Here is a 25,386-nt window from a genome sequence, read left to right on the forward strand (position 1 = left end):
AAACTTTCTCATTGGATCGAAGCGAATCTCATAGGTGACCTATTTTGATCTAAAAAAATTGAGTTGTCACTGAAAGGTGTGGAGTTTGCATCTATGTATACAGATTATTTTGCCAAAACTAGTAAAATCTATATACTGAATGTTAAATAATGTTCTTAGTCTTTACTTCCTTTGACAGGGAAGAATTAAATGCTAGATAGAGTTTACTGTGTAACCAAATACCAATAATATACAGAATAAAAACAAGAATGTGTTACTTTTAATTAGAAACAAGCCTAAAATGGACAGGGACTCTTATTTTGAAATGTCTATGCTTTACTACTTCCAGCTGCTCATTAAAAAAAATGAGATAAAATATGCACTCTTACAACCATCCACAAAATATTACAATATGAACACCATTAAAGGGGTCATATGATGTAGCTAAAAAGAACATTATTTTGTGTAATGAAATGTGTTTATGCGGTTTAAGGTTATAAAAATACATTATTTTACACATACTGTACATTATTGTTTCTCCTCTATGCCCCGCCTTTCTGAAACGCGTCGATTTTTACAAAGCTCATCGGTCTGAAAAGCAAGGTGTGCTGTGATTGGCCAGCTATCCAGTGCGTTATGATTGGCCAAATACCTCAAGCGTGTGACGGAAATGTTACGCCCCTACCATATACTGTGATGATGCCCTGTCAGGCCGGAGCGATGATTCAAAAACATGAAAACCCATTATAAATGAGGCATTCGTTGCATCCAGTGGGGACATAATTATGGATTATAATGACTTATACTGTCTTTTTACGCGTTGCGTTGCATCGCGCCGCGTAAACATAAAACCATGTCTGCATTTGTGATCAGAGAAATGACAAACAACAAGCCCTACTCTACACTGCCCAAAAAACTCGCTTTAAATATAAAAAATATAAAATATAAAAACTCTTTAAATATAAAAACCGTACTTACAGTCTGTGAGTCAGAACAGCCGGCATTGTAGTCTACTCTACCAGGATCAGGAAACAGTCTTTAGTATTTGGGTTGAAGTGTTCTGAAACAGTGTTGTAATTACAACTTAACCACTGATTTCTAGTCGTGTCCATTTTTGGAAGGCCAAACATAGGTAGTTTCGCTTTCACAACGAAAAACACAGCGGCCTAGCGTGAGACTTTTATAAAGAATATCTCTTTGGATTTGAGACTTTAGTCTTTGCAACTTTACAGATCTTCTTTATGCACCAAGAGCTTGTAACACTCCAAAGAGAAAGGAAAAATTGAAATCGCATCATATGACCCCTTTAAGTAAATACTGTCATAATTCACCAGCAGTGGATCATAAGCAATCGCTTGCCATAAATGCCCAGTATTCACTGATCATTACAAGTTTGATAATCACATTACACTCAAAACTCACCAAATTTTGTCAGGATCTCTTGCTGTTCATCTCGGTTGGAGAAAAGGATCTTGGGATTGAGTCCTTTTGTGGCAAAGTTTTCCCAAGGCAGAGTCTTGTTGCTAGGGTGATCCTGAGGCTCCACCTCCACATTTACATGCACCTGGAAGAGGTCGGGGTATTTCTCCTGGATGTCGCAAGCATCGAGATCATACCTGCAAATACACGCAGCACCATCATTTTAAAAGAGCATCATATTTTGACGTACAACAGAAACAGAAACTGATATGAGATCATTCAAAAAGTAATGCGAAACTTACTTGGCAAATTTGACTGTGGAGGCATTTCTGGGCACAAACCCAGTATGGAACTGAATCTGAAACATCTTCATGGAAGCCATCTACAAAAACCACAACACAGCATGTCAGCAATGACTGGCAATGACTGAGAAGCGTTAACAAACTATGAACAATGAGTGGAAATGGTCAAGTTTCAAAAGCTTCTAGTGTGAAGTAGGGTTGGGCGATGTCCACCAAATTGGCATCAGACCATGTCTACAGTGAAACACTGCGATTGACAATGACACTGGGTGGGGGGTGTCATAATAACCCATTATAACCAATAATAACCCATTATAACCAGTGATGCGGTCTACATTGGATGCGGCATGGTGTGGCACAACAAGTCCCCGACAGTAAACTGTTGCCTCGTTCTATTTATGACATACTGACACAAAGTTTAAAAGTCGTTGTGGTGTGATATCCGGTGTAAGGAGCACTGCGGAGCAGATGTCAGAGGATTAAAACATTAAATGCATTAAAAATAGGCATATTTGGTAGGGGTGTAACGGTTCACAAAATTCACGGTTCACAATGCTTACGTCGCAATGCTGGAAATATTTCTGTTTTAAACCATGAAAGCGAGTCAATGGATCACATAAGCAACGTGCAAACTTCGTGCAAGAGTTATGTCGGTGAACCTCTTAATCTTAGTCAATTCACTATGCAGAAAGTGAACGTAAAAACGGAATGATGGAGTACTGACGGAGCTGTCGCCGCATATTCTCTCAGAGACGGCGAGAGACCAATCTACTTCAACATACAGTATGCTGATAACGGTATATAGCTAACTGTTTTCATTTATTCCCTTAATATTTCTCTTGTGGCCCGTACATAGTGAAAAAAAAGACAAGAAACGTATTTCGTGTTAAACAGGTTGTTTTTGAAAGTTGGTGCTTGAAATAGGCTAAAGCTTTTTATTCATTGATTTTAATTGATGACTGCTGAGTTAATATTTTAATTATAGGCCTGTAATTCATTGTATAAAGAAACTGTTTAACATTTTAATCGAGCAGTAAATAGCCTAATGTTTTGTTATTCTCGCAGCACGTCAGTTATGCGGTAGCTAATATTAATTTAATAATAAAAGTAACTTCATAATAATAATAATAGTCCTAATAAAAATAAGAATGTAACAGGCCTACATTAATTGGAAATGCCAAATCCTCTTAATATTGCCAATAATTGTTGTTTTTGACATATCTCTGGCTATCGTTGATACAAGATCATCGTCATTTGACGCACCCCAGCAAGAGGAGGTTATCGCGGGGCCTTTCGCAGTGAGTGCCCTGCATGCCCGTCCACTAGACAGCATGTTGCCCGTTATGTCGTTTGGGCTGCCTCGTTGAGCGCAGTGGCACTGAGAACATTATATTTAACACACTTAAAGCTCTTTTAGTTTCCATATGTAATAGGATTATTCCAACTAATCGTTCGGTTTGTAATGCGTACCGAACCAAAAGCCTCGTACCGAACGGTTCAATACGAATATGTGTATCGTTACACCCCTAATATTTGGTGTAGCCTATTTAATATGATTTAATTTAAATTATTTTGAACTTTGTTGCTATTTTTATTCTTCCTTTAGTTTGTGTAAAACATCTAGTAGCCTATAATTCTTTTGCCGTTTTTTTGCACAATAAAATCTTTACTGTTTAAAATATGTTCATTTAACGGTTTTGAATGTAATTTGTGTTGTGATCGGGAACAATATTATGTTATAAAATAATTTTAAAAAATCATGCAATATACAATTAAACTTAACATACATTACAACATACCAACTGTTCTATATAAAACACATTATTGCCATTTATATCATAATAATGCCATTCCTAATAAATTTACCAGCCAACTGGTCAGTAACATTTTATTTGCATTTGTTAATTTCCGCTTATAAACATGCATAAATATCAGTCACTGTGTGTCTTACTTTGGCCTGCAGACGTCCGCCCAGCGTAGAGCGTGCGTGATAAATCACTATCAGCACGTCTCCCTGCACAGTTATATTCAGAGGAATCTCCGCTCGCCCGTCCTCCATCTTAAAATCCCTGCAGAAACGCCAAAGGTAGTTAAGAGATACAGACACTGTGTACATTATTTTTTTTCAATAATATCCATTAGCAAAGTTGACTTACTTCATTCTGTCATATTCCTGTGAAGTGGTTGCGACGCGCTCGTCACCGACGTAAACCTCACAGAACGGCCGACAGCCATTTCTCTGCTTATTAAAGAGCGGTACGGGAGTCATGGCGACAGAGCGGATGGTTATAGGCTTGCTGTGGGGAATTATGGGCTCTTCTGCCATCATATCACACATGTACTCAATATACCTACAAACAACAACAGTCATCGCTTAATGCAATTCATCGACATGCAGTTATAACATACACCTACAGCTAAACTACATATTTCGACCTTGAGCTGAACCCAAATTTACAAGGCTATACCCAAGACTTTTGTAACTTCTCCATGGTAAAATTAACAAAATTGTTGAACATATGTAGCTCAGGAACAGAATGTGTTGTTGCTTTGCCTAAGATATTAGTCAAGGCTTTTTACAAAAAACAGTGATATATTTTTACATGCCTATTTTCACCCTCCTCTCTGACCCTTTGTTTAAGACAGGCTGTTACTTTTCTATATGCAAAAGATCATATTTGAAAAGATTTCAATACACCAGGGGTTTGAACAAAGAGCTTTTAAAAGGCAATAGTGAAGTTTTACACCATGATAATGTTGATTGCTAAGAAAGCACCATTAGCAACCTGTGAAATCATCGTTCATCATCCAACATCAGAAACTCCTAGTCTCACAATCAAATGCAAATTGTCACAAAAAATGCAGAGAACATCTTAATTTTGGTCAATTCTTTTATTAATGGTGGCTTAAAATTGCTGGACAAATGAGGTACAATTTGTTAAAGATGCGCAATGGTGATATATTTTTTTTTGTTTAGTTTTTAAATTATTTACGTATTTAATTGTAACTATTTATTAATGATTATGATTATTTAAATGTATTTCTCCTGAGTTAGTTGGTCTGGTTTAGTTGGGGAGAGACTGAAAGTATGTAACGAGTGTCAAATGCATTCATTCTTGAAATTAAAAATAATTTACAAAAAGATACACAATTGTGGGTTTGTCTTTAATTTGCTCAAATCGCAAGTCAGGGTCAAACTACTGTTCTTATGTTATTGTTAAAAAGCAATAGAGAAGCTATTAAACTGTAATAGGGATGACTGCTTAGCAAGCACCATTAACATTCAGCACAATCATCATGGTTCATCATCTAACATCTACGCTCTGGAATGAGACATTTGACCTCATTCTCATGAACAGTGAAAACTGAGATCATTACGATCTTTGCCATGAACCCCACATCCTCACAAGCAGATTTCACACATCAGGAGATATCACACGTGAGATATTTGCACAAATGTGTGCTCTCTGTGTTGCAAAGTTGCCTAAAAGCACCCTTTAATATTTTAGTCCTTTCATGCATTACCGAGGTTACTGTTTGGACTTCCATAAAACCTCTATAAATACTTTTTTTTATAAAGTATATTTTTGCATGCATTATTTAAGTCACAAGGTTTACCAACTTTATACAATTATGACAGGAGACAAAATGGTATAAGTTAACAAGTTAACACATATAATAAACGAGTCTTGAGGCATTCTTTGGTAATTTAACATTTATCGTATATTTGAATTTTAGTTCAAGTTTTAGTCATTTTGTTTCATATTTGTCTTTTTTATTTTATTTTTTTTTAAATATGTCTATATAGTTTTTTATCAAGTTTTAGTTTTTAGTTATTTTAGCACTTCAGCTTGGTCTAAACAAAATTAGAAATAGATTGGCAACTAGCTGAAATAAAATAACAGTGAATGAAATGAAATAAAAGTTTTCAGGTCATATTTTATATCAAGTAATAAAAATATTTTTGTGGTTTCAGTTTTAGTTAAGAATAATAACCCTGGTTATTGTTAACTAAAACTATAACAAATATTTTTGTTAATTGAAATAAAGCTGATCTAAAACAAAATTAATATTAAATAAAAAATCAGATTTTTTCCCCATGGCAACTAACTGATTTAAATAAGCTAAAATTGAAGTACTAAAAAGACTAAAACTAAAACCGAAGTAAAAAAAAAAAATACTAAAATGACAAAACCACAAAACAAAATCAGTAAACCTAAAATTAAAATGAAATCTGAACATATAAATTCCAAATTGTAATGAATTCTTTGATAGTATATAGAAATGATAAAGTAATGCTGCCTAGGTTCTGGTGAGCAGTAGAACTGAATGTTCTGTTTGAGGTTATGTCACTTCCTTTTTACTTTTAGCTGACAAAGTCAGCTCCAGCAACTGCGCACATTCACACGTGGTTAGAATCAAAAGAGTCCCATGAGCTTGCGAAGTTCGGCAGAAGCTCTTGGCGAGCCTAAGAACAGTTGTGGCAGGAAGTGACCTCAACACTAAAGAACCGTCACACCTGCTCACTGCTCACGTTCATGCACCCGAGCTGTTGAATTAATCCTCCGAGCGTCTATTTCTGTTCTAGAACAACCTGCCCTGACATTGTGGTGTGTGGTACGTCTTAATTCAAAGGAACAGAGTGAGAAAATGACAGGAAGTTGTTACCGTTTGTGTGAGGGCGAGATGCCCGGTGGGCATCGCTTCATGCTGAACATGTAAACTGCGGCCTCAGCTGTAGAGAACAGACGACAGAAACAGAGGAACGCACAAACCACCACAGCCGACGCTGCCCGTCCATCCTACAAAAACACAGCCGCAACATGAAGATGACAGGACAAACCAGGATACCCAAGCCAAATGTTTCTTCAGAATATGCGGAATTAAATTAATTGGGATGTTAAAATATGTTATTAAAACTAAGATTATGACTTGTCAACAAAGACCACAGTGTAATAGTTTGTTTGTGGGCAGTGTGTGTGTTTACTCACCAGACAATGTACGATGCAGATGTTCCTCTGGTCCTGTTTGAGCCACTGGTGCATGCTTTTACTTATACTGTACAAGTTCTTCAGTGTAGGAGCTCGTCGAGGTTGCCAACCGCACTCTGATACCTGCACACACCACACAATTATGAGTTTTATCAAGTAAAGCATGTAGAGTCCTATGAAATGTTTTCTTTTTTTATTTGAATGGTTTAATTTTTTTCCCCCATTTTAATGGTTACAATAAATGTAAATGTCAAATTAAAAAGCATGTCTAATCAATTGAATTTATAAAACTTTAACAATTTAATAATGTATTACTTTTTTTTTTACAATACTAGGGCCCAATGAAATGTTTTATTTTTCAGAAATTCTGTGTTTAATTTTTCTGGATTCATAATTTAATATAAATTTATTGTCAAAATGCCATATTTAAAGGTGAGGTGTGACATTACATTACCACTAGTGTCACCAAAAGGAACTGCAAAAATAACAACTGTTTACAAACTGCTGGTTAAAAAAAATACAGCCCCGCCCCAAATTCATGCCATTGGTTTAATCAAATGCTTCTGTATTTCTACTCGGCCTTGTTTTAATTCATACTCAATGAACTCTTTTTTTTTTTTTTGCAGTGTTATTTCAGTCTCATTTATATACTATCATAGCATTTATTAATATTTTAACCTAAACTAGTTTCTATTTTTATATTTTCATATTTTGTTCATATATTCAGTTTTCATTTTAATTTAAGTTCTAATAATTTTGTTATATGCTTTTATTATTTTAATTCGTTTTTTATATTTCGATTGAACTTTAGGATATTTTTATTTCAGTTTCAATTTTAGTGCTTCAAATGAACTTTAAAAGTTTGTGATCTAATATGTATATTTTATTTTTTAAATCAAATTATTTGTAATAATGTTTTCGTTTTTGTTAACAATAACAACACTGATTTATGATATTAGGATAAGACATCAATTTAGATCCCTGTAATCTATTAATCATTTGCATTAGAGAAAAAGCAAACTGCTTTGCTATGCACTCTTACCCTGTTGTGAAACCTGGCTGGTCTGTAGGAGCGTTTGGAGAGGTTGTATACTGCATAATGACCCGCGTGTCGAGAATCCAGGAACAGACGCACATCCTCAATGTTATTCTTAATGGCAGATTCAACACCTTCAGCTGGGAAAGACATGACTGCAAAAACAAATACATATAGACAGGTAAATAACTAACAACTTTGTGTTAGCGTTCAGGTATCCAAAATGAATCTGAAAGCCGTATTGCACAGATGAATGTACCTGCTACTCTGGAGGTGATGTAGGACAGGTCCAGGTCTCCTTTAGCATAACTGAGACAGAATAGGACACAGATTTAGATGCATGAACACAACTAAAGAACTAAAAGAACATCTAGATTACAGGCTAAACCTCGACAGGAATAAGAGTAATGGCTTGTATTAAAACTCAACCAGTCAACAAACTTTATTATAAATTTAGCAGAAATATGGGTCTAAAAAGGCAAAGACTTAAAGGAATAGTTCACTCAAAAAGGAAAAGTGACTTACTTATATTCATTCTGACATATACAATACACTTAAATTGTTTGGGGTCAGTAAGATTTAAATTATTTTACTAATTTTATTTAAAATTCCATTTCACAATATTACTGTTTTTACTGTATTTTGATCAAATAAATGCAGCTTTGGTGATCATAAGAGATCATAACTTTTAGAAAACTTGGGATATAGTGAACTATTCCTTCAAAGTCATTTGAGAAGCAGCACTCATACATATGGATTTAGTAGGCAGCTGTTTTAACTTTTAAGAAACTACTGATCAGGGTAATGCTGTGCTGATGGGAGCAGACTGTGGTTAAGAACAAACAGCCATGAGATGAAGGTGGAGTGAAATTCACACACCATCTCTGCACATACACACATAACGCAAACATAGACACACAGGCGCTGTCCCATAGTTACCTGGAGCTGCAAGGCGTTGGAGATTTGGGACCGAGAGACATGATTCAGGAACAAAATGAACAAAACAAGACAATGAACAAAACTAAATGAAAGCAAAAATGGGCCAACTGAGGAGGAAATAAACATGACAGACTTGTGGAGACGTGAGGGGGACATTATTTAACATGATTAATAAATGCAAACAGATTATGGAGGGGGAGTGGAGGGGAATTTATGATCTGGTAGATCAGTGTGTGTTATAAACAAAATGCTGATTGAGTTTACCAAGAGATTAATGTCCAGTCACTGCAATTAGACAGATCAAATTTACCTTCTTATGAAGATAATTATGATCAAATCAACATGGACTCAGAATTGACACCATTTACATTTATAAATGTCATTAGTTTTGAGTATGATGCATAAGCATTCTACAGAAAAACATACAAAAAAGCAGGGGCCGCAGACTTAACTCATTACAAAGAAACAGTTCATATGAGTCAATTATTTGTTAAAGGGGTCATATGATGCGATTTCAAGTTTTCCTTTCTCTTTGGAGTGTTACAAGCTGATTGTGCATAGATAAGATCCCTGAAGTTGCAAAGACTAAAGTCTCAAAACCAAAGAGATATTCTTTATCAAAGTTAAGACTCTGCCACGCCCCCCTAAAACGGCTCGTTCTAACATGCCCCCACATATCTACCTCACTATGTGGCAATATTAGCATAATGCGCCCAAATGTTCACGCAAAGAAAGAAGGCGTGGTTTCAGCAAAAAATAATGATCTTTAAAAAAGCATCATATGACCCCTTTAAATAGGATATCATAACTCGCACGTACATTGGTGCAGGAATAATTGTGCAGCATGCATTGTAATGAGGTAGTATCCTGTCATTTATTTTTTGCTTTTATTTTTTATGATTTTTTTTTGTATTTGAGTCAGTGTTGTTATTGGTAACTAAAATAAAAACATATTAAAAATAAGTTCTGTTAACTGAAATAAAGCTGAAATAAAATAAGAACTAAAATTACCTAAATTACTAAAAACTAAAAAACATAAATAAAAAGCTTAATAGGAAAATAAATACATAAAAAAAAATAAAATGCCAAAATACAAAAAAGACTAACACTTAAAAAAAAAAAAAAGATAAATAGAAATATATAAAAAAAAAAGAAATCACAAAAGACATCACAAAATTACTACTAATAAAACTAAAATAAAAAACAATTAAAGCTGAATATGAATATTTAAAAAAATAATAATGACGAAAGACATAATATTACTAATATTAAAACAAAATTAAAATAAAATAAATAAACAATTAAAGCTAAATAGGAATATATACAATTCGTTGTCTTGTTTTGTTCAATAACAATGACAAAAGACATAAAATTACTAAAATTAAATCTAAAACTAAAATAAAACAAAATGACAAGAGACATAACATTTCAAAAAGTTAAACTAAAAGTAAAATAAAATTAAAGCTAAAATGTTTTTTAAAGACTTAAAATTACTAAAAGTTAAAATAAAATTAAAATGAAAATTGAAAATATAAAAACTCAAATAATTAAAAACTACTATAATAGTAAATACAAATGCATGCAGTGCAATGTTTGGGTAAAATACTCTCCTTTTAATTATAATATTAAATATTATTATATATTATAATTTCAAATTTATAAATCAAGAATTCTCTTGCTTAGTCCTCCATCTTGAATGGATTTTTTCATCACAATGCCATCTCTCTGTGAAGAATACCTGTAATGCTACTGCAGAATTTGGCCAGGATTGGAAGCTAGCATAATTATTCTGCCAACCTTTTGAAACTGCCTTCACGTCAGGACATCGTGTCTTCGAGGCCTTAAAATGCTACAGCTCATGAAAAAGAGCCTCTGAATCTATTTAGACTTAGAGCACAGACATTGGAAAACATGAAAGACAACAGCGGGTGGCATTGTTTGTGAGCTAGATTAAGTGATATCAGATTAACCGCCAGCAGATTACTAGTACTCTCTCCACCACTACGACCTCTTCCTTCATTCGGCTGAATCTGTCAATGGCTCGGCGGAAAGAGATGCATCATAACGAAACCAAGGCAAGCCAAAACACACTTGAGCAAGGCATGTGCACTAGTTAACTTGGGACAGCCGCAGGGGTGTTTTACTGCAGGCTGAATGCATCGCTCACCTGGCCACCGACTGGATGACTTTGGAGGAAGTGTCTTTGATGTTGGTGAGGAATCTTTCGGTTCCTCCTTTAAGAATATCCAGGAAGCCTCCACCCATGGCCGGGTCTGTTTCATACACACCTGGAGATGCAAACACACACATAACCGCAGGCCAACACTCGTCAAAAGAGCTTTTACGGGACAACAGCTTTGATGAATATATTTGACATATGCACACAAGAAATGTCTCTTTGCAATGACATTACACATAGCTCATAACACTTGTCAAGAACAAAGAAATGTTCTTTACAACCCAAATGATCAGATCTAGGGGTTAATTCACTCTAAAAGGACAAAAGATTCATGCCATCAAAACAACACACATCTTCTGCTCGTCTCAAATATATCGTTTTTTCATGCTCCTAAACATCTTCAGAAGGCTTAAACGTCTAAGTTGCCAATATAATAACATTTATTTAGAATGACATCTGCCAATACAGACTAGTAGAGCTGGTTCTGCTTCTATTATTTTATTATTAATTACTTAGATAACATGAATAAATGCTTTTATGGATCACTATATCAGTGCATCCTTAATATCAAATGCCTATTCGGTATTCATACACCTTTGTATTGGAATGCAAAACCAAATAACATACATTAACCAATACAAAATTACTATTCAACCAAAAAGTAACTAAATAACTAAAAAAAAAACTAAAAACAGTAACAAACAAATAATAATAATAAATAAATAAATGAACCAACCTACTAACTAATCAACCAACCAATTAGTAACAGGAATAACTATTAAAACTTTACAATAAGGTCTCTTTCGTTAATATTAGTTAACATATACCAATAGCATTTGTTCATCTTAGTTAATGTTAACATTTACTAATATTTTTTCAAAAGAAAAAATATATTCAGAAGTTGCATCGATTAACAATAATAACAACATAGCATGAACAATTGCACTTTTTATTAACTAACATTAACAAAGACAAATAAATACTATAAAAAATATTGTTCATTGTTAGTTCACAGTTAAATGTTAACTAAAGACAATAATAAACATTATTAAATAAATAAATAACTAAACCAACCAAAACTAACAAATAGCTAATAACTAACAGACATAAAAAAAAATAAAAATAAATAAATAAATAATAATAATAATAATAATAACTAACCCAACCAAAAGTTTGTGAACTATGCTAATATGCATAGATAAAAGAGATTATTTCGATACAAAAGTCTTAAAGGTACAGTAGCAAAAACAGCCTGCTTAAAGAGAGAGTAAAAGTAAACAGTGTCTTTTGGTGCAACAAATATTGTTTAACATTATAAGTGTTAATATAATTAAAGTTGAAAAAAGAAAAGCTACAAAAGTGTAGAATATGATCCTTTTAATGGGCTGATATTTAGACTGTAAATTAAGAAACAAGATCGAGTGTGCAGTTACGTGAGTGGTATTATCACTTTCTGCTGTGTTTACTCAGAAAATCAGAGTAAACTCAGCAGATGGTGACCAGAGGGCCAATCCTCTTACAGAACGCACAGGGAAACCATCTCGTGGGGTAAATACGGGGGCAGGGGTGTGTACGAGGCATTATCAGTTTGTGGACAGTATTATGACAGTGTGATGGTAGGTGGAGGGTTACACTCCTGAAACAAGTTACTTTTAAAACTAGCAGGCATGAGTGAGTGTCTTTATGTATAAGCACATTAATTCATTTGTGTATGAATGTCTGTCAGGTAAGAAGTCACACAGATGAACTCGATGCTGTCTTAAAGAGCTCGTTCAAACTGCGTGTGCAGTTTTAACAAAAGTGTAATTACATGACTGATGCTGCTTTATCCTGTCTCTCTCTCTAGTCTAATATACCCCTAGATATGAATCTCTCACAAACAAAGTACTTCTCATTACCACAAAAGCTGGTGGGCCTGAAGCCACAAATCACTGTTTACACAACTCAGCCAGTTCCTGAATATATCAATCTTTATTAAGAGCTTTTCAGCAGTTTAACAAAGTGCAAAATTAAAAAAAACAAAAAACAAATACAGCTGTGCCGGATATTACTTGTGTATATTATTAAATGCTGCAAGTCACCATTTGTAGAGGGGAACTGTGAGCTTTACTTTACACAAGCACTAAAAAGAGGAAGATTCATAACTGATGAAATATCTCACAGCAGAGTATATCATGTAAACTAACTAACCACCTCAAATTACATTAACACAATAAAAAAATAACTAACCAACCGACGAAAAACATTAAAGATCCAAAAAAATAATGAACCCATCAAAATGAACTAAGAATAACAATACCTAACATGTTAACAACAACAACTACAAATTAACAAACAAAACAAAAAAAACAACCAACGACTACTAAGAATAACTAAAACAATCATTAAAAAACAAAACTAAAAACAAACAAACATGAATAACAATAACTAACCAACATCCAAAAATAATAACAAAAATGAACAACCCAAACAAGAATACAAAAGCTATAACTTGTATAAGTAAAAACCAATAAAAAACAAACAAACATTAATGAAAAACCTAACCAAGCAACAAGACTAACTAAAGAAACAACCAAGTAATATACCTAAATAACTAAAACATTAAAAACATCAATAACAAAAGTTCAAATCTGTACAAGTAAAAAAAAAAACAAGCGTAAATGAACAAAAAAAAACTAACTGACCAACTAATAATTATTAATAACAATAACTAACAAATATAAAAAAAACAAAAAAAACAATTAACAATAAAAAAACTATAACTATTATTAACAAACAAAAAACAGCTAAAATAACTAATTAACGAACTATATGCATGTTACAGAACTGAAAATGTAAAATGGCATCAGAAAACAAAGGGAAACTTCCAAACGTAATGCATGTAAACACAGGATGCCAGTGCATCAATAGATCCTACGACAAGATAAGATCCAACAGCACACTCTTCACTGATAGACTGTTCACCTTTACAATACGTTTGTAAGATCGCGTGACATCAGTCAAGAGAACAGGGCATAATTACAAAGGAAGTGTGACATATTTGAATAAAAAAGGGAAGCTACACATCTGCTACAATGAAAATGACTTGCCAGAAAACAAGTTTAATGCAGTACTCACCAGCATTGTTTATGTTGTTGATCTGCGAGGGAAGCTGCGCGCTGTTGTTCCCGAACCCTCCGTTCTGCTCCAGGAGCTGTAGGGATTCATAGCCATCATACACAGACTTCAGACAGTAGTATGAACTTAACAGACTCATCAGGACGACAGTCCACTGCACACACACATCAGGAGCAAAGCAGGAGACCAGACTCCAGAATACACACGCTAGTCAGTAACAGCAGAATATCTTCTGCAGCTTCTGGCTGTTGGTGGTAATCACTTTAATCCAGAGAGAAACCCCTTCTTAACCCAGATCAGATGCATCTAAACCGCTCTCTCCACCATGTGTGCACACAGGAGCATAACACTGACAATCGCACTCAAACCCTGCTGTTTGGATGCTCTGAACTAAATCATTCATGTGCATTAATCCAGGAATTATCAATCCAGGAGTCGTTCTTTGAGCAGGGACAGCCCTTGTCCTCCCTCTTGTTTACCAGTCTTGCCTCTGTTTCTGTCTTATGTAGTGAGATCAGTGGCTATTAGGTCAGAGAGAAAAGGAGGGATGAGATGCTGCTTTGTCTCCAGGAAGTCACGGAGGGAGGGAGGAAAGGAAAAAACAAGAGAATGCGAAAGGAAGAGTGCAGCGGTGTCTCTAAATGGCTCTTCAGAGAGTTGTGATCAGTATGTGGGACTCTGCTCGTCTCTGCGGGTGTGTGTGTGTGTCTGAGTGTCAAAGAATGAGGGGTTTGTTTCAAATGAAGCTCCAAAAGAGCCTCATTCAACCAAACCAACCAGTCGGGTGATCAAACAGAAGCTCTGAAGGAGAGATTGCGAAAATCTATATAGGGTTGTTTAATCAATGGCTGGTGCTGATATTTAGATATTTATATTGTTGATATATATGATACGTCACAATGATATTACACACACGCATATTAAAAGGGTCATATATATACAGTACATATGTGTGTGTGTGTGTTATTGCATTAGAATTTTTTTTGTGTTTATATTTTAATTTAAAATGTATTTAATACATGTAATCTATTTATTTATGTAATATAATGCATATTGAGTGCATTATTAATTATTGACAGCAGCACGTATTTGTAATATATAATGAATATCAATAAATACTATACAAATTTTATTTATATTACATAAGAACATAGCAAATATTTAATACTATTTAAATTAACAAAAATATGTATGTGTGTATATGTATATATATATATATATATATATATATGTGTGTGTGTGTGTGTGTATATATATATATGTATGTATTTATATATATATATTTGAATAAATACTGATTAATTCATCTTCAAAATAAATTATTTTAAATTAACAGCATTCCACCTAGTGCCACTTACAAAATCTATCAACAGCCATGTTTGTGGATTATGTGCATTTTAAAAAATGTAAATAAAATTGTAAATTTAAACTTTTTTTTTTTTGTTTAGATTTTGGAGCTTTTAAAAAACGGTAATTGCAATTTCTGTACATGTTATTTGATATAATTAAATTGTTTTATACATGCATTGTACTTTGGCCACGCTGACCTCTAGATATAAATATTGGCATCATTCCCCCCCCCCACACACACATAAAAAAAAAACATTTCTGTTGACTACTATAAACTAGTCTCTTGCATTGCAGATTTAGCAGGAAACCTACAAATGACCAGTGAAAACTTGATCTGAGAGACCATCACAACACATTACGTTTTTGTTAGACTGTTTTTACCTCAGTAATGGGTGATTTTGGGTTGACGTTCCTGGCTGCAGCGATCTCCTGCAGTTGGCTAACAAGCTCGTTGATTGAGAGTCGCTCATCTGGGTTGATTTTCAACATTGATCCTGAAACAAACACACAAGGCTTTTGACGCACAACAAATGCACAACAAACAAAAAGATATGATGCAGGAGAGATTTTGGTAAGAGGGAATGTAGTTAAGTTCCTGCAGGATACTTACGGATGAGCTGGTGAAAGACTGTGTACTTGGTGTCATTCTGAGGAATGTTGTATTTGCCGTTTACTATCTGGAGTTTGGCTCCCTCTTCAAATGGGTGCTGCTTAAAACAGAGCAGGTACAGGATGCAGCCCAGAGCCTAGAGACCAAACCAAGACTCTTTAAAAACCACAACAAGGACAAGAAGAAAAAACCTGTTACACTGTATGCTAACCAGGTGCTATGTGAAAAGTAATGCCAAAGTGCCTTCTTCACATGGCTTGGACAAAAATGCTTGCCTTCGTAAGCTTTCATTATCATTATTTTGCATCAACTTGCTTTGTCTCTAAAAAAAATTTCCTTATTTTTCCAAATTCTTCCAAGTATTCAGCAGGATTTTCCCTCCAAATTAGCACAGAAAATGTGGAAAAGGTCATAACTAAACTAACTCACCCATATGTCTTGTTTCTCATTTATTGGGTAGTTGGAATAGAGGTCAATCATCTCTGGTGTCCGGTATGCTGGAGTCGTGTTTCTAGTAATCTAAGGGATAAAGAGAGAACCAAAAAAAAAAAAGAAAGAAAAAGGAAATGATTTGTAATTTAGTGGGTCTTTATGTTAAAAGATTGCATGCATGGATTATAATAATTGATGATTAAAGCATGTGAACACTTGCTCAACAATTTACACTACTGTTTAAAAGTTTGGAGCTGGAGATTTTTTTTTAAAGGGGTCATATGATGCAATTTAAATTTTTCCTTTCTCTTTGGAGTGTTACAAGCTCTTGGTGCATAAAGAAGAGCTGTAAAGTTGCAAAGACTAAAGTCTCAAATCCAAAGAGATGTTCTTTATAAAAGTTAAGAGTCAACCACGCCTACCTAAAACGGCTCGTTCTAACACGCCCCCACATGTCTACGTCACGATGTGGGAAGATTTGCATAACACCGCCCAAATGTTCTCGCTGTAGTAGTGTTGTTGCCGCCACCATGTCGTGAAGGCGCTGTGTGTTTCGTTGTGAAAGCGAAACTACTTTGTTTGGCCTTCCAAAAGAGGACGATATCTGCTTCGTCATGCCTGGAGCTGATCCGTGCTGGTCGCTGAGGAAATACAACAACTTTGCGCTGTGAATCACCGGATCGGCTTTCACTGTGGACGAAGCGGAGTCCAGCCCGGGGTCGTCACATGTGGTTGTTTTTGAGCTTTGTAAAAATCGACGTGTTTCAGAAAGGTGGGGCATAGAGGAGAAACAATAATGTACAGTATGTGGAAAATAATGTGTTTTTTGAACCTTAAACCGCATAAACACATTTTATTACACCAAATAGACAAAATACTGTTCTTTTTAGCAACATCATATGACCCCTTTAATGTTTTTAAAGAAGTCTCAAGGCTGTTTATTTGATCAAAAATACATTAAAAATGGTAATATTGTGAAATATAGTTCATTATATTCCATGCTATATCACACTACATATTACACTACAATATTTTTGAAAGAAGTCTCTTATACTCATTAAGGCTGCATTTATTTGATAACAAATACAGTACAGTACTAATATGAAATATTATTGAAATTTCAAATAACTGTTTTCTATTTGAATATATTTTAATATCTAATTTATTCTTGTGATGCAAAGCTGAATTTTCAGCATTATTACTCCAGTCTTCAGTGTCACATGATCCTTCAGAAATCATTCTAATATGCTGAGTTGCTGCTCAAGAAACATTTCTCATTAACAACGGTAATAATAGTGGAAACCATGATAAAAAAACATACTGTTCCAAACATTATAACAGTAGTGTAGTTTTTAATCAATGTTTTCAAACTGTTAATATTTAAGAAGAATAAACGTATAACAACTTTACTACAAGCTTTGCTAGAAGATTGTAAAATGCTAAAAACTGGTCCTCGTTAGAATTAGCTGCTAACAAAAATGCATTGAATAAACACAAACAGACATTCCAGGTGCAGAGAAATGGCGGGCTTTGTGGATTGCGTGGGTTTTCAATTTACTAGCAATAACTGATTTAAGATGACCAGAAACCAAACAAACTAATTTAATCAACAAAACAATTAAATCAGGGAATGCTTCCACGGGAAATAGCCAGAGATTTGAATACAATCACCGCAAAATATTTATCTCTGGCCACGTAACAATGTAATCATTTCCACAATTATTGTGACAATCCATTAATCACTATCAAAACTATAGCAAAACGAACCAATCAGAGGACAGTGAGTGATGTCAAAGTGACGTTCACCTGGTATTAATATTTATGTGGCATAAAGCTAGATGGGCTGCTTGGAGAACATCATTTGTTGCATTTTTTACCTCGTCTTCCACCATAGATCTCTTGTGAGCAGACCAGCTGTAGTCTGGGTAATGTGCCACGATGGTGGCGCTGCCAAAGTCACACAGCTTTATAGTGCCCTGATGACTGATCAATAAATTCTCAATCTACAGAAGAAGAAGAAATGTTATTGAACAAAGTACTTAATCATTTGTCACAGATCAAATGAGACATATATATATATATATATATATATATATACACCAAGATGGCAGTATTTATTGCACTGCATTATGCAGATTTACATTAACACATTTTATTTAAATATAAATTAATTTTTTTTAAAGATAAATAAACAAAGTTACAGTAATAAAAATATCACCACTGAGAATAATATAAATTACAAAAAAAACAAAAACAAATACATACATTAATAAATAAATGAAAAAGTAACTAAAATATATGAAAATAAAATAATATATAAAATATAACAACAAGTATTATTTATACTATTGATTATAATACAAATAAAATGAAATAAAGGCCAAGAAAATGTGTTTTTTTTTATTTTAGGGTGAAAAGTTTTCAATATTCATACTAATGCTTTAATAAGCAATGTTACATGCAAGCTAGTAAATAAAGTCTTCTTTGTTCATATCTTACTTTGATGTTCTGTAACTAAAGCCTTATTTAAGGATTCAGCCTGTGGGGCCTCACCTTCAGGTCGCGGTGGATGACTGGTGGAGACTGTTTGTGCATGTGCTGCACAGCACGACATGACTGGTAAAAGATCTTCAGCAATGTGTCACATGACATGGGTTCTCTCTGCTCCACCTTCTTCACTAAATCAACCAGCTGGCCTGCAGGAAATAGAGGGCGGAGGTCAATGTGAACACAGGAAACCGACGCCAATGCCAGAAAGTCAGAAGGAGAGAGTGGAATGTGTAAAGTCAGTCAAGAGCTTCCCTTTCGCTTTTATAAAAAGCAGTTTTGGCATTTATCAATACCAAAGTTTAAATGATCATCCAGCAACAAAGTGTGCTAATGTGTGTTACAGAGATTATTGTGCAATTAAAATTTAGGTAGCTCTTTATTTTACGGTCCTGTTCCACATGTACACACTATGTACTTGTTAGGGCTGCACGATTAATCGAATATGATTGTCATGCGTATCTTGTCAGTAAAGCCGGTTCTGTGATTAGTAGTAAATCTTCAGCACGTGCTTTCAGATGGAGCAGCATTTACTACACAGAGCCGTAGTTTGCTGACAAGCTACGCAAAATCGCGTTCGTAATTGCAGACGATTTAATCGCGCGATTATGAAATCGAAGAAATCGTTATGCGATTATGAAAGCTGTTTGCGTAGCTTGTCAGTGAACTACGGCTCTACTTGTTATTGTAATTACAATAACAGGGTAATAAACAGGTGAAAAGGTAATAAACTTGAACCCACCCCTAAACTTAACCCTAACCTAGTTAGTTAACTTACATTATCAGTACTTTCTTTGTTAAGTACACATAAGTGCACGTACTCTAAAATAAAGTGCGACCAAAATGCGAAAAATTATTTGAAAAATGTTGCAATTTTTAGATTTATTAGCGATGCACCAAATTTCAGCAACCAAAAGAATCTGTTTTGGGGGGGCCGAAACAGTCATTTTTAATTAGCTCTTCTCCTGTGGCACATTTCCACTGTATCAGTGGACCATTTTGCTAAATATATGCACAATATTACATATTCATTTTATTTTTTACTTAACACGTTGTCTTCATTATTTGATGTAATTCGTCATAAAAACCAGCTATTACAGCCAACGTTTCAACAACAAATTGGGAATAGAAACATAATTATATAATTAAAAATGTGAATTAAAATGGCCTTTAAATGTTTATAAACCAACAAATATTTTTTAAGATACATAAATTAAATTCTGTCGTCCAATAACTGAAAATAACAAGTTTAAAGTGTGAAAAGTGTAAAAAGTGTGACCTGAATTTGAATGAATTAGAATTCAATTTGCCTTAACACTTTATTTTGATAGTCCACTTTAGACATTCTACTAACAGCAAGTAACTTTGCAGCTAACAGGTCAACTAGCAGTCATTAGAGTATTAGTATACTGTCTGCTTAATATCTTCATACACTTTATTTTGATGGGTCCACAACATACAACATACTGTCTATGAGAAACTTTGCAACTATGTCAACTTATTCTACTAACCCTAAACCTAACCTAACAGTCTATTCTGAGAGTTAGTAGACATGTAGTTGCAAATGAATGAGAATTAGTTGACATGTAGTTGCAAATAGTTAGCAGAATGTCTAAAGTGGACTATCAAAATAAAGTGTAACCAAGAAGGGTTTTCTCCATCATTTTGTAATACAGTGTGAATATGATGTTGTGTACGTGCCTCTACACAGCTCTGTGAGGATGAGGAACTCAGCCTGGCCCGTGTCCGACTCTTCCTTACTGATGGACGCAGCGGAGCAGAACTGCACAATATTGGGGTGACCAGACAGCTTTTTCTACACAGAGCACATGGAGAAGCAGGTTAACATTTACATTTTACATTTAGTCATTTAGCAGACGCTTTTATCCAAAGCGACTTACAATTGGGGGATACATAAAGCGATTCTTCTTAAGAGGCAAACAGACACAGGAAGTGGTTTTTTTTTTTTACTGGGTAATACTCCTACTCCTATTTGTTTTACAAACTGGTGACAGAGAAATGCTGCTCTACAGATGTGAGAGATACCAGGAGCATCTTTGACTAACTAGGCATGAAAAAGGTGCCTAGTTACAGCACTGTGTAATAATGTAGTTAACTTGTGAAAATAAAATATTTGTAATTATTACCATGAAACAGACTTCCTGAATGATGGCTTTGTTCTTCTCCTCTTCATTGGAGAGAAGTCTCTGCACACAAACATACAAATAAACAAAAATCTGTTGTTGTGACTCTTTAGCAAAGCAAAGGAACAATTACCACAGAAAGTGACAAAAATGCCTCAAATACCTAAAATATGGGGAAAAATAAATGCATCTAAAGTGGATTTCCTCATTTTCTGTATATGTTATGCAATCTTCGATATCATATTTTATTCTAGGCCTATCTAGTGCTTTGGCTTTGAACAACTTGAGATAAATGGATGATGTGTTACAAGTTTTTAATATGTCAGTACTATTTTAGCAGTATTTAATTTATATGCTATTTAGTGCTGTCAAACGATTAATCGCATCCAAAATAAAAGTTTTTGTTTACATAATATATGTGTGTGTACTGTGTATATTTATTATGCATATATAAATACAAACACATGCATGTATATATTTAAGAAAAATATGTTATGTTTATATAGTAAATATATTTATATACAATATAAAATATAATATAAATATATAGATGTATATACATATAAATATTTTCAAAATATGTATGTGTGTGTATTTATATATATATATACACAATAAATAAACACAGTACACATATATTATGTAAACAAAAACTTATTTTGGATGCGATTAATCGCGATTAATCGTTTGACAGCACTAATGCTATTACAGCATTCATTAATATAGTTTTTATTTTTAGATTTTATACTATGCTATATTTTAGTTTAAGTTTTAGTAATTATGTTATGTGCTTTTTCATTTTTATTATTTTTTAAATATTAAAAATATGAATAAATATTTATTTTAGTTTCAGCTAGTTTTCAAGGCGACATTACTAATTTCTATTTAGGTTTTTTTAAGTTTAAGTCTAATATTAATTTTATTTTGCTTTAGCTTTATTTCAATTACCGAAGATTTTTAATTTGATCTTACAATAACAACACTGTTGTATGGTCATTTATTGCAAAAAAGCCCTCACAAAGAGTCTAAACAACTTCAGGGGTGTAAATATTGCTCTTTAAAATAACATTAATTCATTCATTTCTATGCAGAGCGTAATTAACTCATTAGCACATACAGTATAATGGCAGTCAATATAATTATCTGAACGTTTATGAGTGATGATGACGTCATCATACCTTGAGCGCATAGTCCTTACTGCTGCCCAAATCCTGGGCTTCATACACAAACGCAAAGCCACCTATAAGAGAGGAAACATATTTTATCATTAGGTTTATTTTAGGTTGACTGTGAAGGCACCAATCTGAATAAGGATTTTGGCAGATTCAGTTTTGCTGACTTGGGATTATGGCACCAACAGGACATGAGACGGACTCATTTCCGAAAATATATGTAGACTAGTCTGGAATCAGTCTATTATAAAGGGAATAAAAACTTTTCTGAGTGGCACACGAGTGTCAGGAATTCACAACCTTTCCAGCATTATAAAATTATCTTTAAACACAACATGAATGAGTTGAGTAACATACACACAGAAAGAAACGTCTGCCCTCAGCAGTCATTATTCAACAAACCGAGCGAATGAACTCATTAAGTCTGCACAGCTATGACACTACACTACATTAATGAATCACTGATCTCAGCAAATAACCTATTACACAACATTTCATCATCAAGAGTAAGTGCCGTGGAGAAAATACTACAAATGGATTTAAAAACACAGACCTAATTGACGTTATGTGGCTGAAATAAAAAAAGGAACTAAAAAGAACAGGAGCCAGTTGCATAAACTTAGCCTCTTCGTTAGGAACTGACAGGTTTGACCAACTAGCAATTAGCAAAGAGCTAATCAGTCTTACTTTTCAGATTCAAATGAGATCATTCTATGTTTATGCAACCGACTTAAAAAAGTTATGACCAGTCTTAAAGAAAAATAGATGACTATCATTTTAGGCAACCAGCTCAAGGGGTTGAAATCTTCATCTTAAGACTACAACTAATAATAATAACAGTAAAATAGCAGTAAAATATATAATAATTAAAAAGAAGAAATATTATTGACAAGCAAATTATGATCAAGTGGAATATTGCAATTTTTTACTTTTATTTATTTATTTATTTCCATTTATCAGTAGACCGAATGCTGAATCAATAACTGAAAAGTGTGAATAAGTAAAAATAGAAAAGTGTCACTATTTGTCAAAATTGATTATGAGATTATCATCTCTACCTAAACAGCTATTTGGTAATTGGTTAACATTAACTATTAACCAACAGTCTACACCAGGGTTTCCCAAACTGGGGTTTGTGAGTTGATGTAAAGCAAGTAATTAAAAAAATTATTAAAAATTAAAATAATTAAAACTTAAAATATTTTATTTCCCTTTTATTTTAGTTTCCCTGCATGCCATGCCATCATTAACTGTCATTAGAGAACTGCGAATATGACATTAAATTTTTTAAATATTATGTGACAACACTGAAGAAATGACACTTTGCTACAATGTAAAGTAGTGAGTGTACAGCTTGTATAACAGTGTAAATTTGCTGTCCCCTCAAAATAACTCAGCACACTGCCATTAATGTCTAAACCGCTGGCCACAAAAGTGAGTACACCCCTAAGTGAAAATGTCCAAATTGGGCCCAATAAAAGGACACATTTAATTTATAATTTGTCTTAAATCTCATTTTGTTAAAAAAAATTGTGAATCGAATCGAATCGTGAATCGAATCGTGAGTTGAGTGAATTGTTACATCCCTAATATATATAGACGAACACAAACATTTTTCTTTGGAATAACATGCACTGAATTGCAAAATATGCTTCATGCATAAAAAGGAACATGCATAAAGGAAGGAAATAGGGATTTATTTATGCATGAAGATATAAAACTAAGAACGACTATTTCATATCACCCAAGCATTTTGTTGTTCCGCTACAAAATGTTGAATAGAATTACACTCACTGATTCTTAAAATGAGTAGTATGGCTCCATGAACAGATACTGACTGTGTCAGGTGTGTATGACTTTACATGAACAAAAGTGACAATGCCAGCCAGGTATTTATGGACACTTGTGAAACAATCCTCAAGTGACCAAAACGGCCTGTAACCATGGCAACGGGTAAATGAATACCAGCGGAGGCCCGAGTCAGGCTGCACGAATCAAAAGAAGCTTTCCAGTTTCACGTTACAGTGCGCTGACATTCACACGCACCACAAATTAACAAGGAACGCTCCAAAACAAAGTGACAGAGGAACAGCAAGAGATCTCAGGTAAATATAAAGCATACTGAGCCATAATGATCTGGATTCAAAGATTCAAATCTGGACTGTTCTGTTCAAATAAAAGCCTTTTCTGGACACAATTTCCAGTAATAATGACCAACATTACAGTCCAGAAATGTCATTGTGATGCAAAGAATTAAGTAAACAATATCATGTCTGATACTTTGTCATTTAAATGATGCCTTCACCCAAAGACACACATTATACAGACAGGAACCTGCGGTTGATTGTTCATGGATCATCAGTTCAGAGTTCAAACTTCCAACTTTCTGCTTACCAGCCTAGATCTCTGAACACTATGCCTCAACACCACCATGCAAATCATTCCTGTTCACCCAGAATGCCCTCTGTTTCCATTCAGGGCCTGTTACAGATGTCAACACACCTGAGCAAAGTGAAGGTCAATGATGGGCTGGAGTTATACAGTATGAGCGGTTATGTTAATATTACATAACCCAACAGATTTCAATAGGTCTGACCAAAACACCCCACTTTGACAGATAATAATTAAAATATGAATATACCTCACATAAGCAGTAGACCTATTTGCACTTTATTTAGAAAGGATGCATTAAACTGATGAAAAATGACAGTAAAGACATTTATAATGTTACAAAAGATTTCCATTTCAAACAAACGCTGTTCTTTTAAACTTTCTATTCATCAAAGAATTCTGGTTTCCACTAAAGTATTAAACAACACAACTGTTATCAACACTGATAATAAGAAATGTTTCCTGAGCAGCAAATCAGCATATTAGAATGATTTCTGAAGGATCATGTGACATTTAAGAGTAGTATTGATGCAGTTTCAGTACTACTGCAAACTGCTACAGTACTAGTATGTGCTATATTAAAAATATGACAATTTACAGTAACAATTAGTATTAATATTTATGGAAGCCCATTTCTGTCATAAAATAAAGAAATAAAAAAATGATTCACAACTTTTTAATCTCGCAATTCAGACTTTTTCCTCATTACTCTGTCTGAGTATCACAATTTTTGTTATTTTGTGGTGGAAATAATAATAATACAAGATGTAAACTCAGA

The 25,386-nt window shown here is 34.0% G+C and overlaps 1 protein-coding gene across 3 annotated transcripts in view; it reads right to left on the minus strand.

Annotated features, from left to right (window-relative positions):
* Positions 1-25,386, minus strand: part of gak (cyclin G associated kinase) — a 41,104-nt gene that overhangs the window by 14,792 nt on the left and 926 nt on the right. Inside the window, exons 2-20 of one of the 3 annotated variants that reach the window (XM_016507246.1) lie at positions 22,224-22,285; positions 21,049-21,108; positions 20,603-20,717; positions 18,908-19,050; positions 18,232-18,357; positions 16,352-16,441; positions 15,923-16,058; positions 15,694-15,806; positions 13,963-14,038; positions 10,834-10,954; positions 8,667-8,672; positions 7,987-8,036; positions 7,734-7,882; positions 6,692-6,814; positions 6,369-6,502; positions 3,857-4,051; positions 3,652-3,769; positions 1,701-1,780; positions 1,402-1,595 (exon numbers count right to left, since the gene is read on the minus strand). In XM_016507246.1, the coding sequence (XP_016362732.1) occupies positions 1,402-1,595; positions 1,701-1,780; positions 3,652-3,769; positions 3,857-4,051; positions 6,369-6,502; positions 6,692-6,814; positions 7,734-7,882; positions 7,987-8,036; positions 8,667-8,672; positions 10,834-10,954; positions 13,963-14,038; positions 15,694-15,806; positions 15,923-16,058; positions 16,352-16,441; positions 18,232-18,357; positions 18,908-19,050; positions 20,603-20,717; positions 21,049-21,108; positions 22,224-22,285 (2,091 nt within the window). Of the gene's footprint in view, positions 1-1,401; positions 1,596-1,700; positions 1,781-3,651; positions 3,770-3,856; positions 4,052-6,368; positions 6,503-6,691; positions 6,815-7,733; positions 7,883-7,986; positions 8,037-8,666; positions 8,673-10,833; positions 10,955-13,962; positions 14,039-15,693; positions 15,807-15,922; positions 16,059-16,351; positions 16,442-18,231; positions 18,358-18,853; positions 19,051-20,602; positions 20,718-21,048; positions 21,109-22,223; positions 22,286-25,386 lie in introns of those variants that run through there. The other 2 variants (XM_016507254.1, XM_016507263.1) reach the window with 2 other exon arrangements.

Source organism: Sinocyclocheilus anshuiensis, unplaced genomic scaffold (assembly GCF_001515605.1).
Source record: "Sinocyclocheilus anshuiensis isolate Anshui unplaced genomic scaffold, SAMN03320099.WGS_v1.1 scaffold117, whole genome shotgun sequence".
NCBI lineage: Eukaryota > Metazoa > Chordata > Actinopteri > Cypriniformes > Cyprinidae > Sinocyclocheilus > Sinocyclocheilus anshuiensis.